Source organism: Conger conger, chromosome 5 (genome assembly GCF_963514075.1).
Source record: "Conger conger chromosome 5, fConCon1.1, whole genome shotgun sequence".
Taxonomy (NCBI): Eukaryota; Metazoa; Chordata; class Actinopteri; order Anguilliformes; family Congridae; genus Conger; species Conger conger.
In genome coordinates, this window is record NC_083764.1 from 59,498,047 (window position 1) to 59,518,330 (window position 20,284).

A 20,284-nucleotide genomic window follows, 5' to 3' on the forward strand; every position below is an offset into this window, starting at 1 on the left:
CTCCGCACCCCTCTCTACCCCTCCGCACCCCTCCAGCCGCCTGTTTAAACCTTTATCCAACTCATTCATTCATTAATTCATTAATTCATTATCCTAACCCGCTTATCCTGAACAGGGTCGCAGGGGGGCTAGAGCCTATCCCAGCATACATTGGGCGTAAGGCAGGAATACACCCTGGACAGGTCGCCAGTCCATCGCAGGGCACACACACACACACCATTCACTCACACACTCACACCTATGGGCAATTTAGACTCTCCAATCAGCCTAACCTGCATGTCTTTGGACTGTGGGAGGAAACCGGAGTACCCGGAGGAAACCCACGCAAACACGGGGAGAACATGCAAACTCCGCACAGAGAGGCCCCGGGGATTCGAACCCAGGACCTCCTTGCTGTGAGGCGGCAGTGCTGCCCGCTGCACCATCCGTGCCGCCCCCTTTATCCAACTGCCAATTTCTATTTAACATGCTGCTTTCTGCTTTCAGGTGGCGAGCAGGGTGCAGAAGTATTTCATAAAACTGACAAAAGCAGGAATCCCAGTGCCTGGAAGAACGCCCAACCTGTGCATGTACAGCAAAAAGGTAAACCCAGGCCTGTGCCTCTCTGTCTTAACCTTACCTTCAGTCACAGGCTGCAGGTCACTGCTGGGTCCAAAACTACAGAATCGTTTCTTTCAGACTACACCAATTTTGCAATTAGAAAATGTACTGAGAACACTGCTGGATTATAACTTCTAATGTGTGTTAGAAAACTGAAATGAAGTGATGAAAAAATGCTGCAGGTTTTTTTTCATGACGCTGGCTATGTGCTAGTGCTAAGACTGTTGAGAGATTATTCCGTTTGTACATGAATTTGCAGGCTGATTTTGGATTTAGTCCAACCTAAAAAAGTATGATTTTTTAAATTGTTGTTGATCTCCCATCTTACCTCACTGGAGTAGTTATTGTGCTCTCTCTGCATGACCCTGTGAGCCCCAGCCAGCTAAAGGACTCCCATATTAATATATGTGCTGGAAACCCCAGTTATGAGGTTCAGTTTTACTGTGTGCCCACTACCTGGACCCAGGCTCAGACTGATGTGATTTTGGGACTTTGTGGCTGTGATCGCAGGCCTCCAGCAAGAGACAGCACCACCTGAACAAGCACCTGTACCGGCCCTCCACCTTCCTGACGTCGTACGAGCCGCCCGTGTACATGGACGACGAGGACGACCGCTCCAGCTTCTACAGCGGCCTGCAGGACCCCACGGCCGACGACTCTGTGAGTGTGGGGCCACCAGGGGGCGCTGTGGGACCACCAGGGGGCGCTGTGGGGCCACCAGGGGGCGCTGTGGGGCCACCAGGGGGCGCTGTGGGGCCACCAGGGGGCGCTGTGGGGCCACCAGGGGGCGCTGTGGGGCCACCAGGGGGCGCTGCGGCCACGGGAAAACACACACTGCTCTCACTCAGTGTTTCTGTGTGTATTATATAATAATGTATAGAGTCTGCGACACCAGTAGATATCTATGGGGAAATACTGGGCCACACAGGTCGTCTGGAAATGTCATGTTTTCGCTCACTGCTCATGCTCATTTGTGTCCTTGGTCACATGTCTAGTCACATGCACAATGATGTAATCGCAGGGTAATTATGGGTCTCGGCAGGTTTACCAGTGAGAAACACTTGGGCAGATACCAAATGAGGGTGCAAAGTGTTGTTGATTTTCATTACATTTTTTACATTTACATTTTAGTCATTTGGCAGACGCTTTTAATCCAAAGCGATTTACAAGTGCATAGGTTCTACCATAAGTCAAAGCATCACATCCAGAAACTAGCAAAATACACATGAAATGCTGTTCTAAACATAGTTGTCATCATAAGTGCATATTTTAGTGCATATGTACCATTATGTTTCTCAGTGCAGACATTTTACGATTTGATTCCATTTGTTCTTGAGAGCTAATTTGTCCCTCGCAGCCCAACCGAGGGCTTGATCCACACCGGAGCTGCGACTACCGCATTACAGTGACAGCCGAAGAGAGAGCCGTTTGAAATGCCTTGACATTTCCAGAATCGCATTTCCTGAGAAATATCATTTTAGCATGACCTGCGACTTGCGGACTGCAAGTCAGCCAGACCCAATAAATGAAACCGGCCGCAGTTGACATTTCTCTACGCCGTGCCGTGCGTGTGACCTTTAAGGAAGGGTCAGCCTGTTCTGAGTAGTTTCTGAGTGTCAGACTGGCTCTAATAGTACATGGCAGAACTGGGCTTTGTGCAGGGCCAGCAGCCTCTATTAAAACTCCCCTCTAACCGCGGGAGTTTAAACGCCATGTACAAACGCAGAACATTTCGTTTTATTTTAGACATTCTTATTGAAACAAAACCGTCTTTATCAGCCAGTGGGAATTACGGAATTCCATGGTCATACCTGCTTCAGCCACAAGAGGGAACACCCTTTGTTGTGGGTACTCGTGTCATTAGAAAACAGGAGACTTCTTTGACTGAAGTTTGTAGAAACCTCTGACTTCTCAGAGGTGGGCTTTTTAAAATCAAAACGTCTTGATTTTAAGACGTAGACTTGCTGAATATGACTTGTGTACTATTATAAATCCAGTCTAACCATGGCTAGTTCTGTTACGCTCACTGGTAACCAGCAGCACTTCCGTCAGTATTGGGTGGCTGAACCCGATGCACCTGGCAAAACGCACGCGATCGCACGCCCTCTGTGATTTCCTTCCTTAGCACATATTGCAGCACTTTTCAAAATATCAAAACGTTTTCTCTTAACTGTACCTCAGTCCCAGTGGGGTTCTCAAACAGTGTCCAATTACTGCCATCGTTACTTTTTATTTGTCCTTGTTTATTTTGCCAACCCCAACGTTTAGCTGTGGGAGCTGAGACAGCCGTTAGCTAGCAGGTAGCACGCGGAACCACTTCTGAGGCGGCAGATGCTGGGGACTGTGGGACAGGTTTGAGGGAAGTCCGGGGAAACGTGCCGGTGTCGACCGGTATAATTGGACGCGTCAGGAGACCCCATGGGAAGTGTGACTTGTTGCCCCGTTACCGTAGTGAAGCAGGATGGCTCATTAAGGCTGTGTCACTGCCTACCCCCCCACCCCCCACCCCCGCCCCACCCCCTCGCCACTGCAGGATGAGGAAGGCATTCCCGTGGAATACCGGGGTTTACCGGAGTACAAGGAGCTGCTGGAGCTGAAGAAGATTAAGAAGCAGAAGATCCAGGAGATCCATGCGGAGAACGCGCTGGCACAGCACATGGGCTACAAGGTGGGTCTGTGTCTGTGTCTGCATGTGTGTGTGTTTGTCTGTGTGAGATTAGTGTGTGTGGGGTGGAGTGCAAGCCTCTGACAGTGACTCTTGTGCAGTTTGTGTGTGTTTGTGTGTGGGGTGTAGTGTGTGTGTGTGTGTGTGTGTGTGTGTGTAGGGGGGGTGTAGTGTGTGTGTGTGTGTGTGTGTGTGTGTGTGTGTAGGGGGGGGTGTAGTGTGTGTGTGTGTGTGTGTGTGTGTGTGTGTGTGTGTGTGTGTGTGTGTGTGTGTGCGTGTGTGTCTGTGGGTGTGGGGGCTGTAGTGTGTGTGTGTGTGTGTGTGTGTGTGTGTGTAGGGGGGGGTGTAGTGTGTGTGTGTGTGTGTGGGTGTGTGGGCTGTAGTGTGTGTGTGTGCGCCTGCCTCTCACAGTGACTGTTGTGCAGTGTGACGGCTGTGGGACGGAGCCCATCCAGGGGGTGAGGTGGCACTGCAGGGAATGCCCGCCGGACGTCGCCATCGACTTCTGCAGCAACTGTTCCGACTGGTAAGACCTTCCCCCCTGCTCTCCAGCCAATTAAACCTCCCCTCCTCTGCTCTCCAGCCAATAACAGCTCCCCTCCTCTGCTCTCCAGCCAATAACACCTCCCCTCCTCTGCTCTCCAGCCAATAACAGCTCCCCTCCTCTGCTCTCCAGCCAATAACACCTCCCCTCCTCTGCTCTCCAGCCAATAACACCTCCCCTCCTCTGCTCTCCAGCCAATAACACCTCCCCTTCTCTGCTCTCCAGCCAATTACACCTCCCCTTCTCTGCTCTCCAGCCAATTACACCTCCCCTCCTCTGCTCTCCAGCCAATAACACCTCCCCTCCTCTGCTCTCCAGCCAATAACACCTCCCCTCCTCTGCTCTCCTGCCAATAACACCTCCCCTCCTCCGCTCTCCTGCCAATAACACCTCCGCTCCTCCGCTCTCCTGCCAATAACACCTCCGCTCCTCTACCCTCCGGGCAGACCTTCTCCTACGCTCCGGCTTCCTTTGTTTGGCAGTGACATATTATCCATTTTCTCAGCTGGAGAAGCACTTAAGCAGTTTGGGTTAAGCGCCGCGCTCCGGGGTGCAGAAGGCCCACCCCGGCCGGGAGTCCGACCCGCACCTTCGGAGCAGAGTTCCCTTAACCGCCAATCCCCTGGCTCCTTCTGCGTTCTCCTGCTCTCTCTCCTTTCGTGTTTGCGCTGTCCTCTTCCTTCCCTTCCGCCCTCCATCACTCACGCTGTCCTTCGGCGGAGCCTCTGACTCAGTCCGCCCTGCTCTCCCAGGTCTCCTCAGACCTGCGCCCGTTACCCACGGCCTGTGCTGAAAACATTCATCCTTTTTTACAAAGGCTTTTAAAGAACTGTCGCCTACTTCGATTGACCTTTTGAAAGCACCGTCGTTTGTTTGGGCTTTTAGCCGTGATTTCGTAACGTTTCCGGTTTGATTTTTTATTATTACTTTTTTTTTTTTCCTCCAATAATTTTTTCTGCAGTTCATTCTGTAAATGACCCGCGTTAGTATCTTTTCCTACTATCATCATTATTGTCTTCATCCTCCCCTGGAGCAATGCAGGGTTAAGGGCCTTGCTCAAGGCTGTGTGGACCTTATTGTGGCTACACCGGGGATTGAACCACCGACCTTGCGTGTCCCAGTCATGCACCGTAACCGCTACACTACACTTAACCACCCCCCGCCCGCATCCTTTCCCTGTGTTGTGAAGTCAGCGGGCAGGCTTTGGCGTTGATGGCGCCGGGTCTGCAGTGCATGCTGGGAAAGGCAGCTCGGTTTCGGCCTGTCAGGGGGTGGCGGCCTCATGGCGAGTGTGCTGATTGGTGTGGGGCTCGGCAGGGCTCGCTCGCCTCTTCTCACACGCGGGAGGCCATCGGTGCGAACGCGCGGAAGGAGCTCCGATTGGACGAGCTCTTGTGCGAAAGCTGGGTATTCTCTTTAACCCTTTCAGTCCCAGGGGCACTCTAGCCTAACTACCGTAAAATGCCTAGAGCGCCGTATGGCATACGTTTCGACCTTTACCTTTTCAACCAATCAAAAGGACTGCTATGCTTTTGTTTTGAGCCCCCCCCCCCCCCCCCCCCTACTAAAGTTTCTCAGACCCCTGGGATTTGGGTGGAGCTGCTTGGTTTCGGGGCTTGGGACTGAAAGGGTTAAAGCCCGGGGGGCCTCACTCTCTCTCCTGTAGCAGCACTGGAGCATCCAGCCGCAGTGTCACCGAGCCCTTATCGGGCCCCTCTTCAGCTCGAGGGCTTTAAATTAGGGGCCGCTTAACCGCGGAGGAGGGCTACGTCTCTGCGCTAGGATGAGGCGGTCTTTGATTGAATGGGCTCGCCCCCCGTCCGCGTGCTTAGTGTAATGTTCTCCAGAAGCCCCAATTAGATGTCTTCTGTCGCAAAAGGTTTTTTTTCCCATTACGGGGAAAGGGTATTGCATGTAGCAGGAGACTAAGTGCAACCATAATTGTGCTAAGCTTTGCTTATTTATAGATTTTGGCCCATTTTTGCAGATGCAGATTAAGCGTAGTTGTGTAGACCAAATTCAATTTCGAATGGGGATTCCATAGGAAACTCAATTTAGCCTAGGGCTAGGCTTAATCTGTGTGTGCGCAAAACCGGCCCGTGATTACTTGGTCGTTTAAGAAAGGAGCAAGTCCCATCGTATCCAGGTTTTTAATTGCGCTGCAAATTGTGCTTCACTGGGGTTGTGCAAAGTAAGACCGTTCAGTAAAAAGACATGGCGGTATGGATATACAGGGCACGGACCGTGCGACTCCTTGCACCATGTGTTTTCCACATTGTTGGGAAGTTTGTTATTTTGCTGGGAAATGAACTGAAACCTGAGTTCCTGCATGTTATTGTAGAGCAGGGCCGCCCAACCCTGTTCCTGGAGATTCACCCTCCTTTTAGGTTTTCACTCCAAACCAAACAAAGCACACCTCACTAAACAACAGCTAGAGATCCCGTCGAGCTGGTAATTAGTCGAATGTGGTGTGCCAAATTAGGGTCGAGATGAAACCTACAGAACAGGAGATTTCCAGTAGCAGGGTTGGGCAGCCCTGTCGTAGACATTTTACAATGTGTGCTTTTAACGTAGAAAATGTAAGGGTATTAAAGGGCGTGATTAAAGGCTTTCCACACAATGCTTTGTTTATTCTTTTTGCGGAAGTATTTGCCCAGCCATAGAATTTCAAACTGACCTAGCAAGTTGTGCAGCCAACAGACTGCACAATTTTTTTTGTAATTACATTACATTACATGGCATTTAGCAGACGCTCTTATCCAGAGCGACGTACAGCAAAGTGCAAATCAAACACAAGAACAAGTGCAAAAGTGGACCTGAGAGGACAGTACTGTTCCGAGTCCTAGTGTAAACATACAGAAATTCAGAACCCTTGAAGAGTACAATCGCAATGTAAGCCTCCCAGTTATCATCAGACTTGGACTAATGCAGGTTTAAAAAAAGAAGAAATTAATTCGCTTTACATAGAAAATCAATTTAACACCAAAAAATGAGTTGATCAGATCTATCGAACAACACCCCAGTCTTGCTAGGCGAAAGATAACCTGGGCGGCCTGGAGCGTAGTGGTTAAGGTAAATGACTGTGACACGCAAGGTCGGTGGTTCTAATCCCGGTGTAGCCACAATAAGATCCGCACAGCCGTTGGGCCCCTGAGCAAGGCCCTTAAGCCTGCATTGCTCCAGGGGGAGGATTGTCTCCTGCTTAGTCTAACCAACTGTACGTCGCTCTGGATAACGGCGTCTGCCAAATGGCATTAATGTAATAACCTGCTTCACGGTCTGTGTCCGTCTTCGTCCGCAGCCTCTACAAGACCGAGACCCACAAGCCGGACCACCAGCTGGAGCCCGTCTTCCAGCCCGAGGCCTTCCTGGACAGAGACTACTGCCTGCCGCAGGGCACGGGCTACAACTACCTGGACCCCAACTATTTCCCTGCCAACAGATGACAGGGGCGAGCAGGCCTCCACCAGGGCTCAGCGTTCAGCCGGGGGGTTTCTCCTCGGGCTCCGTCGCCGTCGTCCGGCGCCGGGGATCGGCGGGGCTCGGGCGCCGCCCCGGGAAACGACCCACCGGTCACCGCGGTCGTCGTAGCAACAGGTCTCCGAAATAACACAGCGAACCAGGCACACCAGACATTCCCCGACCCGAGAAGTTGAAGGCGCCCTCAACCCCACCCCCCTTACCCCCACCGCCCCACCCCCCCACCGCGGCTTTCGGCCGGGCGGAAAAAACGCCTGCGAACCTCCGCTTTAACAACGTGTAAGGGTTGTGTAGTCAAGCTCACTGTCTCGTAGACCTTTAGTTCAACCGAATTTCACTGGGACAGGAGTCTGGTCTCGTATCATAACACTTAACACGATATAGCTAGATGTCTGTAGATGAGTATTTATATACGAACCAGCGCGATGTCTCGCCGGGAATTGAAAGGAACTGGGAAAAGGGACCAGTGACTTTGATTCAATCTAGGTTTTTAACCAATCAGTGTTGGCTAATACAGTTTAAGAAAAAAAACAACAAAAAAAAAAACAAACAAAACAAAAAATGACAAATTCTGTGCGAAAACTCCTGTCAATGGACGGCACCAACGATGTCTGTCACACGGTGGACCACCACTATCACAGCTGCTTATCCTCACCTCCCAACCGTTGTGTTTTTCTTTGTTTTAACTTTAAACCTCATCACTAAACCCTTTCACTTACCAACACGGAAGCACTACAGCACCAAGAAGACAAGCAAGGGAAAGCCTGCAGGCTCTCACAGCTTCGAATGGGCCTTGTGGAATGGGAAAAGCATAGAGATACTCTTTTCTCAGTGTGTACTGTTGTAATCATGTGGCGTATACAAATATTATGGTGAAAAAGCAGTAGCCAGTGGTAGTAAGTGTGCCATTTTGTCTGGACTTCCCTCCCATGAAACCCTCGGTCTACTTTTGTCTCTGCCTCTGCTCGAAGGAACGTCGTCATGGCAACGTTGTCCGTGAATCTGCCCCCCCCCCCCCTCCCGTCATCCCGTCATTCGGTTCCCAAATTCTTTGCAGTCTGCGCAAGATCAACGAACGATTGTATTTTTAATCACCTATTTAAGAAAAAAAAAAAAAAGATCTGAGGCAGTCGGTGCAGTGCGCAGAGGCACATCCACATTCTTTTATACAGGTAGATTTTGTTGTGCTTTGAGTAGACCATTTTGTATGGTTTTGTTTATTTCCCCCCTCCCCCCTCCCCCCTTCCCCCCCACGCTTCAATATTTGTGTATACCAGTCTGTTCTTAAATAATGTTAAAATGTCAGGAGAATTGTGGAAATAAAAGTATGTGGAAATAGTCTTTATATTTGGCATGAGTCCCGCATCTTTCTTAACCTCGAATACGAAAGCCGGAGTTCCCAACCCGCCCCCCCCCCCCCCCCACCTTCCCTTCTCCCCGTGTACCCGACTGCACGGCAACTGTATGAATTTTGGGTCCTTGTACTGCATGGCCAGGTGGATCGAATGCTTCTGAACCGAAATATAGTCGCACACCTGTAACCTGTCACTATAGGCTGAATAAAGGCGGTATCGTCACCATATGGGCCGGGCTCGAGTAGTAATTGAACTGAAGGATATTTTTCATTTTCTCCCCTTTATCCCCCTTCTGTTTGAGGCAACGTTAAATTGACTGCCTTCGATGTGAAATGAACGATAGCTGCCACTAGAAGGCGCCTGTGCATCGCTTCTACGGCAGGCCGGGGCTCTGTGTCCGGGTACGAACGTCAGCGTAGAAGCCACGACCGCCTCCGATTCATCCCTTATGCTTTAATAATTCAGTCGCAAAAATCATTAAATTGTCTTAAGTGTTTGTTTTGATGGATAAACGCATACAGAAGGTAACAACAACAACAAAAAAATTAGGAATTTATTTTTTTACTGCCATTTTAATGTCTGTATTTTGACCGATTATGTTTTGTACCTTTCTTACAGATTTTATGTAGTGTTGGTGTTCGTATGAGATGCCACGATTAAAAAAATGGGTTTATTAAAGCAGACATGCTTTTTGTTGTGCAGTGACTGGTCTAGTGCTTAAAATTCCTCAATAAAATGGAAAATGTGCCTCTCCGTACGGAAGTGGTACGTCCCTTTCTAAACGATTGAGTCTTAATGTATACGCGAGTCTTCTCCCTTGGAGCCTTACAGACTGCCGCTGTGCTTTTCCTCCGCGGCCGTTCGCCGTTTCTCACCTATGATTAAGTGTTGTTCACAGGAGTGACTGCCGGGGTAGGTAGTGAGGTAAGTGCGTTTCCCAGACTGGCTTCGTGATCGCGTTCGGCGGTATACATTTTGAAACGGAGCCTCCTATATCAGTGTGGTTGGCATTTATATAGCACCTTTATCCAAAGCGCTGTACAATTGATGCTTCTCATTCACCCATTCATACACGCACTCACACGCCAACGGCGATTAGCTGCCATGCAAGATACCGACCAGCTCGTCAGGAGCATTTGGGGGTTAGCTGTCTTGCTCAGGGACACTTCGACACAGCCCGGGTGGGGGATCGAACCGGCAACCCCCTCCGACTGCCAGACGACTGCTCTTACTGCCTGAGCCATGTCGCCATGTGTGATTAACTGCATGGCAGATATCCATATGAGCCTTCAAAGGGCATACGGAGGATAGCCCAAAATAATTGGCAGCATTTGCATGTAATTGAAATATTTATGAGTAATTTCTTTTTCAACCAAGTACAATTCTAACCTTATAACTGGGCCTCTGCACCACAGAAATGCACTACAATGCTGATGGTGCTGCACCTTTGATATTTGACAATGTTATTTATGTATTGATGTACTGTAAATGCAAATCCCACACTAAAACTGCATAGCTCAGAAAGATAACTATGGCTACAGAGCTATTTAGAGTCTGTGAGCAATTAAGGACCTTTTATAAAGGGTGATACGAATCTGTACTGAAGAGGAGGGATTAAGAACAGATGTTGGGATCTGTGGCCTGAGGCAGATGCGAGCATAGTAAAGATCTGGCCCTGGTTTTCTTTCCTCCCAGGTAATTATCTGAGCAATTAGGGTTCCTGATTGGCCAGACTATCTTCACACCTGACTCCCAGATAAAGGGAGGGTGGAAAACCAGCAGTTCTCGGTCCTTGTGGACCACGATTTGAAGAGGAGGGCCCTACATGATTGTAAATTAAATTGATGCTAAATGATAGTTTCAGGATGAATATATTTCATAAAGGTAAGGACCGTTTCTATTATGTTATCCTTAATGTCAGACAGGGTAAACTTTAGTTTAAACAGTCTGGAAATGAACTGAGGGGAAGAATGTAGCCAATCTGCACTCCAGCAAAATGGCAAACGGCTGTCTTACTTGGCTGGGTAAAAAATGTTCATTAATGAAGTGCCCGGATGCAGGCTCTGACATTTACAGGGATGCTTTAGCAATAAATGTGACAGGAAATCTGTCATCTGCCTCCTTTTACTGGGGTGAGAGAACGTGCGTGCGTCTTTCGGAAAACAACCTGGTGCGATGTCTCTCACACGCACAGCGGGGTTGGAGGAAGTGTGCATTTCTGTGCAGTGAACGAAAAGGCAAGGTTGATGAGAAGCATAAAGAATATGACCAAACGATGCGTACAAAGAAATTGGTTGTCTTGTCCCATGTCCTGGTAAGCCCTGCATCTGCATCACGATTTATTGCCACAACAGTGGTACCTCGGTCTCCCCAAGGGCTGCAATTAAGCCGGGTTTACCAGCTTTCATTAAAACGCGCTCAGAGCATTGGTTCGCGCCGAGGCGGCCATTAGATTTGTGTTAGATGAGCCCTGAGCAGGCCGCGGGCGTTGGAGCACTTTGGAAGGTGGCAGCCTCAGGTGTGGCCTTTATGGAGATCATTCGTACATCGTGTTGCCCTCTCTAATGCGGGGGGTGTCCTTGAGGGGGAACGACTTATTGGGTCGGCGGCCATTCTGGCTCTTGGTGCCGTAACCAATTCAAAATGAAAGAACCGTGCGATGAGATCGCACGATTGCTCGACGAGGCAAATCCGTTTTTGCCGCTGCTCACACACAGGCTCCATGTCGTAACTTAAGCGTCATGCTCTACCCGAATTAGCCTGTGAACGTACAGTAGCACGCGCGTCCACGCAGCTGATGATTAAAGCGGACACAGGAGTCCTGCCACCTCCACATTAGTCATTGCCCATTGCGCACCAGGGACTGTATTCGCACTACCCAGGCACATCCAGCAGGGGGCGCAGGACTCCTAACGCTGTCCTCGACCTGCGTCACAGAGGGACCACCTGTTGCCCCCCAAGTGCTTTCTGTAATAACTAACCAATAACCGCTGTAGAAGCCGGGCCTCACCCGGTAACGGCACCGAGACGGACACTGATAGGCGATATGGGAATCCCCGGGGTCCTGTGCAAAGAAAATCTAAGTACAAGTATTTTATTTTTGGATTGTGCAGAGGTAGCAGGTGGAGGCGGCCGTGTTCACTGCATTGATGTGCGGAGCCCTGAAGGCATGGCCATTTAAACCCGACTCCGTGCGTTATCCGCTTTTCACCCACTCGAAAGGTTGCTTGTCCAGTTTGCTCAATACATTTTCTAAAATATACTTTTCAGACTTTATTCCGTCTGAAAGAAACTCCACCTGTCTTTCCTGTGTTTTTTTGTTTTTTTTTCTCATCCTGCAGTCTCTGCGAAAAAAAAGAACAATAAGTAAAATTTGTAACAGCTTTTATTGAGTCCAAATGGTACTTGCGGTAATACTGTTTTACAAAGTGTGAAAAATGAGATCCCTCCGGACAAACAGCCAGCAGCAAAGTCTCACTTAATATTTGTTAAACAGTCAGTCATGCATGAGAAGCACAAAGCACAGACATGATCAATAACAATGTTGTTGCCTATGGTTGCGAGCCGGCGGAGTGGCAGGCTGTTTAAATGCCGGGCGTCTGAGCTCCGTCGTGTTAAAGCAGGGGGGGATCGCCCGAACAGCAGGCGGTGGTTTTTTGGGGGAGGGGGGCGCAGGACAACAATCATTGGATGGGCATGAGGGCTTTTTTCACCGCAGTGGCACGATCCGATCCGTCGTCATTCGTGAGTGGCTTTCCTGCGGTTCGGTCCTTGACCCAGCCGAGCTTAGATTTGCCAGCGCGTTGTCCGGATTCCTTTCAGAGGTGAGGCTGAGGAGGACTGTGGCAGTGGGTTTGCTCGGGGAGGGGGGAGGGGGGGGGGGGGGGGGTCTTCAGGGGCTTTCAGGGTCCATACACATCAATCAGACATCCTGACCACTGGGTGGCAGCACTGAGGGTCCTGGGTGGGGCTTTAGCAGGAGTCCAGGATCTGGCAGATCAGATGGAACACTTCGTCCGGTGGCCTTTCTGCATCGATCTGGATGTGCAAAAGATGTTTTTTGGTTTAGGTGCAAAATGCATGATAATACTTTAATACTTTAATACTTTAAAATGATGCATTAACCAGGTTGGATTATTAATTTGGAATAATTTGGATCTACACCCACAACAAAATCTCTAAAGCCATTATAAAATAAATATGGCTATTGGCCACATACCAAAATCGAGAGCCATAGCCCACCTCTAAATGATGACCAGTCTTGAACTGCTCGCCTACATCACTTTTCCAACAAATGAAGAATGGACATTGTAGCCAATCTGAGCATATTCATTTTTTATGTAAACTAATGAAAATAAATTCACTTATTCCCCCAGTGTTACTCAGGGATAAAAGTAGTCTTTCAGTATGGGAATACTGAATAAGTCAGGAGTCAGTCATTTCTTTCCTACATGCTATTTGAAGTTTTGTTGTAATAAAATAAAATAATAATAATGGTAATAATAATATACCATTTATTTGAAAAAATAATATACAAAAGTTTTACAGTTTGTACTCAGGACTTGTACTTGATAACTTGTTACTTGTAATGTTGTTAAAGACATTTTGTACTTTAAAATTTCACCAGGACCGTAACTAGACAGTCCAATTGAAAATCAGAGAGGTGCCAAGCCAACTGCCATGGTGGCGCTGCCTGGCAACCCCGGCCGGTGCCGTCCCACCCACGCTGCGGACGATGTCATACCCTGTGTAGGAGCCTCCTGTGCTCGTAGCGGGCGCTGATCTGCTCGCACGTGCCGCAGAAGGCCTCCACCCGCTTACAGACGGTGTCTCTGCTCCCCTCGGCTCTGAGGCTCGACCCGGCGCGCCTCAGCAGACGCCTGGACAGCACGTCCGTGGAACACTCTAGAAGGAGGGCCAGGCTGGGCTCGCCGATCTGCCGGGAACCAGGAGACACGCTGTCACCGCCCCGAGCCAGGAGACACGCTGTCACCGCCCCGAGCCAGGAGACACGCTGTCACCGCCCCGAGCCAGGAGACACGCTGTCACCGCCCGGGGCCAGGAGACACGCTGTCACCGCCCGGGGCCAGGAGACACGCTGTCACCCCCCCGAACCAGGAGACACGCTGTCACCGCCCCGAACCAGGAGAGACACTGTCACCGCCCCGAGCCAGGAGACACGCCGTCACCGCCCCGAGCCAGGAGACACGCCGTCACCGCCCCGAACCAGGAGACACGCCGTCACCGCCCCGAACCAGGAGACACGCTGTCACCGCCCGGGGCCAGGAGACACGCTGTCACCGCCCCGAACCAGGAGACACGCTGTCACCGCCCGGGGCCAGGAGACACGCTGTCACCGCCCGGGGCCAGGAGACACGCTGTCACCCCCCCGAGCCAGGAGACACGCTGTCACCGCCCCGAACCAGGAGACACACTGTCACCGCCCCGAGCCACGTGTGCAAGGCACACCCGCCGAGTCCTCCGGGCCAAGGTCGTTGTCTGGTTGCGCAACAGTAAAGTGTCCATCTTCATAAACACCATGATGCTGATGGGAAGTGATGTTCTGGCCGGATGGGACTGAAGCGATTGATTGGACATTCACCCGTGTTTCTTTGATTCTCTCTGGGTTTCTGAAGGTAAAGTTTGCGACTTGTCACCAGAGGGTGCTACTGTAACTTGCGTATGCATTTTTGAAACATTACTTCAGTTTTATTGTATGTTTTCCAGACTGTATGTGACCCAATATGCGATTGTATGCAATGACAGATATTTTTGATGTTTACAGATATCTGTGGACCTGCTGGCTATACAGTGGCTGATATACAGATTCTTCTGTAAACATAAAATTTATCACAGTCATGAAAACATATGCCAAACCTGAAATAATAATAGCAAACTCAAGTTAACTATCTCTTTAAATGTGCCATTTCTGCTTTTTGGATAAAATATTCCTTAAAAAATCTGCCTTGCCTTTTGCTTAGCAGTGGGTCCTGGGCTGAGGAGAAATTGCCTTCTCCATATAGGTGCATAAGACACATCGACAGTCATTTTGAGTGAGTGTGCATGTTATGGTTTTGGGACCAGAGGGTTTTTGCTAAACGCAGTGCTGTCCTGTGTGGCCAGTATTTTCCGGTTTGAAATGCTTCAGTGAACAAGCAGAAGCAGAAGGATAACTCCACAGGAGCTATTAGCTAATTAGCTATGCAAATTAGTAATTACCAGTGAATAAAGCCAACTTGTGCTCTGCATGCAAGATATGCAAGTCACCCTGAACCAACACATCTGATGCAAAGACAGCGAGAATGTAATGATGACATCTGAAGAGTTCAGAGTTCAAACTGCTGAAAAAGAGACAGGAACACCAGTCTCTGATACCCTCCATGCTCTGTAGTCTAGACAACATAATGCATATTACAGCTCCACCATAAATCAACACTACTGTGAGTGGCAGGAAGTTTTTAACACAACATCTCAACATTACTCAAAAAGGAACAAGGAACTCGAGACTCCATCAGCATTAGCTCTCACTGCCAAAACCAAAAGATGAGTCAGCCGAGGCAAATATTTTAATCAAATTTAGACTTAAAGTCTTATTTCTATTACTGTTTATCTAAATGCTGTAAGACAAAGATGTTAACAAAGAGGTGAGATATTTTGACTCATTTCAAGATTTGGCAATGGGGAAAGAAATGTTCACTTGTCAAGCAAACATTATAACAAACCGATTAACAAGCCGAGTATTATCTACTTAGGAGAAATAATATTATTTTTATCTTGTCTCACTACAAGATTAAAACACTTGCTAATGAATTATTTGCGGTCCTCTCCTGATGTACTGTGTGGACTAGAGCAGGACATAAATCAGCCATGAAAGGAAAAGGTTTTATTGAAAGAAGGGGACATTAAAATGCATTTCCCCTTAAACATTATCGGTGCCCACCTTGGCCTCGAACTCCTCAGCTTGTCGGACGTCTCGGGGAAAGCCGTCGATCAGGAATCCCTTTCCGTGGAAGGGGGCGGCCATGGCTTCACCCAGCAGTTCCAGCATCAAATCCTGGAAGGACACGCGAGACACACAGACAGACTGTCACATCTGTGGACGCAGAAACTAGTCAGAAGTAAGAAACAAATCTTTTTCTGCCGTGAACTCTGACATTCTGTGCAGAGCTGCAAGCCGTTGCTGCGTCTCAAAGCCATTGTAGGTGACAGCTTCATCCTGACACCCCATTGACTACCGCTGGCCGCTTGAGTGGATCTGAGGGCTTCCGTGCGCAGTGCCCAATGCGTTAACCTGCCTCTTGGCCAATGAAATGTCCCTTCACATCACTCCACATACCGTGCATTGAAAACCACCTCTCCGGCCGGAGGGCTGCTGAGGTTGGAGATGGCTGAATCCTTAATTGTTCTGTCAGAGCAAAGCTTGGTCTGTTCCTTCAGCTCATTTATACTTCATGCTCTTTGACCACAGAGGGAGCAACGTTGGTGGAGTGGAGGGATCTCCCGAACAGCTCGTCTCTTGCGGATGTGGCGAACGGCTCAGGAGCTCCCCCTACTGGTACGTCTAATGCGGACGCCCGCACTAAGGCGGTGGCATGGGTTAGATTCTTTAGGGTGGTTTGAGTGGGGAGACTCGTAAGTGCACAGACCTGTGTTAATAGAGGTTTCTCTGTGAGGATCGCTCTTCCCCTGCTGTCGGGTAATAATGCAACGCAGACCCGGTCCCACACTGATGAGGTCACACTGTGCGGCGTAAGGTTGACAGGGGCTGGACAGGCAAAATGTAGCATGGCGCTAGGCTAGCAGTTGTGACTTTTGACAAAAGTCCCTTTCGAGCAAACTAAACTATTTCAGTAAAATTTCAAAAAAATAATTTAATCTGCGTACTGGATAGGAGCATCCATTAAATGTCAAAATATGCATGTGAATCGAGAACGAATGCCGTCATTGTCGCAACGTCAGAGGATGAGTGAGTTAACGTGCACATAATATGGCGGAATATTCTCTCCTTGACCATGCTGTCTGTGGCCATTTGGTGAGAGCATATCCCCCAGCGAGAGACAGCTCTGAGTTTAGTCATCTGCTGAGTCATGCCAAGGCCTTTAGAGAAGGCTCCCGTTACCCACCTGTCAGTCAGCCTTGGAGGCATGGATTTGGGGGGGGAATGGTCACATGACCGTACTTCTGTTCCATCCTGGAGACACACAGTAATTGGTCCTCAATGCTGAGACCATCTCAATAAAAGCCAACCAAGTGATCTGTACAAAAACAGTCCTTTTGCAATGTTGTTCTATGGGAAAAGTCTCTGAGAAGCTGGTTGCACTAATAGTGGATACCAGCTATGAATGTGATAGCAAGCAACTATAAGTCCTTCTGGTAAGGGTCAATAACTTTAATTTATGTTTACAAACGTGTTCTTTGGAGGACTGCTAAACTCTCTCCCCAGTGGTCACTGTCAAATGCATAAAATCTTTTTGGAAGTAGACCATTCCCAGCTGCAATTTGACATCTGTGCTGAGCCATAAGCACAATGAAGTCAAATGTTTTATGTTTCAGCGAATGGCTCCCGGCGAGCTTTAATGTGATGAACCGCAGATCATTCAAACACAATGTACTACGAGCCACAGGTCAGCTGCCAGCAACACATCATAACGCTGTGTGAAGAACTAATACCGAAAGAAGCAGAACGCCGTGACCGCCATGCACAATGTCCGAGAAAGGCAACAACGATTAAAAGTGCAAGAATCCCACATATACGCGTGACATCAGAGCATAAGCCCGCAAAACTCATAATGAAGTCTAGGCCAACCCACAGCTTGTTTTGCTCGAGTCTTTCACGGATCAGAGAGCAGTGATTCACATCCGCGGCAAGCTGCTCAGCGGAGCTCAAACGTCATCTGCTGGGATGAGCTTAACTATCGTGAGACTGTCCGCTGCTGCTTGGCACAGAGAGGGGCTCGGGATTTTGATGTGTCGGGATATCTATAATGCAGCAGACTTCAAAAAAGTCACAGTCCGTGCGGTTAGAAGTCATCTAGATGCCGGACTAATTTACGGATGACCTTAAGAGACTTTAATTCCGCACAGCCTCCCGTGGCACCAGTTAAAGACGGCGCACAATCTTCATTTCGGAGCCGTGGGCAGCATGTTCACGCTGCGTATGATTTAACAAGGCAGCAAATTGGACTTAAAAAAAAAAAAATGTTATATCCTTCAGACCTGACACAGTGGCGGGGGGAGGTGAGGTGATTTGCCCCGTTGAATGTCGTGACGTTTGAAAATGACACAAGAAAGAAAGTCTCACAGGAGCCAACACGCCCCGCTAATTATGCTGGGAGCTGGACGGCGGTCTGCGTTCCCCGTCGCCCGGCGACCGGCCTGTTGACAGACATCGGCTGTTTAACCTGGCAAGATGTTGCAGCCAATCACAATCCATCGAGGACAGGTCAGGGGAGCTTGGAACTAATAACGCCTCGCTGCGCTCCATCTCTATAATCACCTCAGCGATGTCTGTTCTGCCACTTCAGAAACGGCACTCTGGTTTTATTTAGTCCTGATATTCATGACCCCGTATGTGCCTGCATCTATAAATCTGTCGGCCGGGCCATCGTAACAAATCGGCCAACCGGATGAGAAGGGCGATTGTTAAGAGGAGTGACCAGGAGGCCAGCTGAGAGTCACACAGCTCATTGGCTGAAATGGAGAAACTGCCCAGAGATCAACAATCTCTTCAGGCCTTCAGAGATTCGGCCTCTGTGAAGAGAGTGGCTAGATAGAAACACTTCTGAGAAAGGCCAACATTAAGTCACGGCTGGAGTTTGCCACGCTGCAAAAACCAAACAAAGCATCAATTACAAGCACTTCAGTCTTATATTTAGATTTAATAAACACATATTGCTCATTTTGAATGCTAAATGAGACATAATGCCAATGAGACAGTTTGAACAACAAAATTTGCCAACAGGTAAAAAATATTGTCAGGCAAACAGGAACTTTAAACAAGCTAATACTTTGAACTTCAGAGAAAAGGCTAAAACTGAGCTCTTCGGCCTGAAAGCAAAGAGCTGTTTTTGGCGAAAACCAAACAGCCTGTCACCCAGGAAACACAATCTTTATTTTTAGCGATGGTATTATCAAGTGCAAAATGGAAATACCATTCCTGGGAGGCGAAGCAGAAGAGATACAGGAGTATTCAAGTTAATTAAATTAAATTTTTTATCAGTGTAGCGATTTTCAAAAACACTTGAAAATGAAAAGTAGGTGTCTGTAGCACTGTCAGGAAAGAGTATATTTCTGACAGCTGCACCCTTCTTCATTAGAGTTTGGGTGTTGGGGAGATTGTAATTGTAGGCAGGAGGGGGTCAGGTCTCCTTCAGGGGGGCTGAGTTCCCCGTGGCTCCCCTTTAATTTGAAATGAACACAATCTCTCTCAACAATTAATGTGCTAATGGAATGAGTGAGCCAAGCTTGCTCAGACAGCTTCACAGTTAATGGCATGACCCCCTGTAGGGGTGTTCAAAACTGCGGAATTGTACCCTAGACAGGGTTGGGGAAACACATTCGCCTGTACTATTAGAATTATTTCAGCATTTCAGAGCCTTGCCCTAACCTTTTTTGTTTTTACTTTCTTCAAGGGGGTTCTAGTCTCCCTCAGGGTAGTCAGCCCCCGCCCAAACCCCCCCCTGCCACGTGTGGGTAGTGAGGTACGGTGTGGTGTGGTCAGGCCTTACCACAGGCAGCTGCTCTCCTCTCTCCAGGACGTCTCGCAGGAAGCGGCCCCGCTCGGTGTCGGCCTGTATTTCGCTGTGCAGGAGGTCTGCCGGGGACAGGGTGCGGAACCCGTATCGCTCCTCCATCCTCTCACACTGGAGCCCTTTCCCTGCTCCCGGACCTCCTGTGGACCGCCCCATACACACGCACACACATACACACACACACACGCGCACAGACACACACACGCACGCACAGACACACACACGCACAAGAGACACAGACACACACACACAGAGGCACACACACACACACAGACACACATACACACACACAGAGGCACACATACACACATACACACACACACACACGCACAAGAGACACAGACACACACACACAGAGGCACACACACACACACACAGACACACATACACACACACAGAGGCACACAAACACACACACACCGAGACACACACACACACACAGAGGCACACATACACACACACACACACACACACACACACAGAAACACACATACACACACACACACACAGATACACATGCACAAGAGACACACACACACACACACACACACACACAGACACACATACACACACACACACACAGATACACACACACAAGAGACACACACACACACACAGGCCGCTTAGAGAGGAAAGACTTAAGTCCCTGGAAATGCCGTTTTAACATGTTCTACATTATCTCTCTATTCAATTCAATTTCACTCCAATTCAGTATTACTTGTGCAGTGCTTTTAACAAGGACTGTCACAAAGACACCGTGCTGAGGAAACGGAAAGGAAAATTGGACAGAAACCAGGCGAGAAGCTGCAAAAAGTGAACAAATAGAGTAAAAAAAACCCTCCCTACTGGGAAGAAAAACACTCAAATTGTGGTATTTTCATCTAAGGAG

General features: G+C 48.9%; 2 protein-coding genes across 5 annotated transcripts in view; one reads left to right on the forward strand and one right to left on the reverse strand.

Moving 5' to 3' along the window:
• zzz3 (zinc finger, ZZ-type containing 3) overlaps positions 1-9,429 on the forward strand; it is a 30,008-nt gene extending 20,579 nt beyond the window's left edge. For all 4 annotated transcript variants that reach the window (XM_061243743.1, XM_061243746.1, XM_061243745.1 and 1 more), the window contains exons 8-12: positions 487-582; positions 1,111-1,260; positions 3,134-3,268; positions 3,691-3,791; positions 7,111-9,429. In XM_061243743.1, coding sequence (XP_061099727.1) covers positions 487-582; positions 1,111-1,260; positions 3,134-3,268; positions 3,691-3,791; positions 7,111-7,255 — 627 coding nt within the window. In that variant the 3' untranslated portion in view covers positions 7,256-9,429. The remainder of the gene's footprint in view (positions 1-486; positions 583-1,110; positions 1,261-3,133; positions 3,269-3,690; positions 3,792-7,110) is intronic.
• Positions 9,430-12,011: 2,582 nt separating this feature from the next.
• ak5 (adenylate kinase 5) overlaps positions 12,012-20,284 on the reverse strand; it is a 62,811-nt gene continuing 54,538 nt past the window's right edge. Inside the window, exons 11-14 of the mRNA XM_061241140.1 lie at positions 19,372-19,535; positions 15,585-15,698; positions 13,389-13,580; positions 12,012-12,682 (exon numbers count right to left, since the gene is read on the reverse strand). Coding sequence (XP_061097124.1) covers positions 12,617-12,682; positions 13,389-13,580; positions 15,585-15,698; positions 19,372-19,535 — 536 coding nt within the window. The 3' untranslated portion in view covers positions 12,012-12,616. The remainder of the gene's footprint in view (positions 12,683-13,388; positions 13,581-15,584; positions 15,699-19,371; positions 19,536-20,284) is intronic.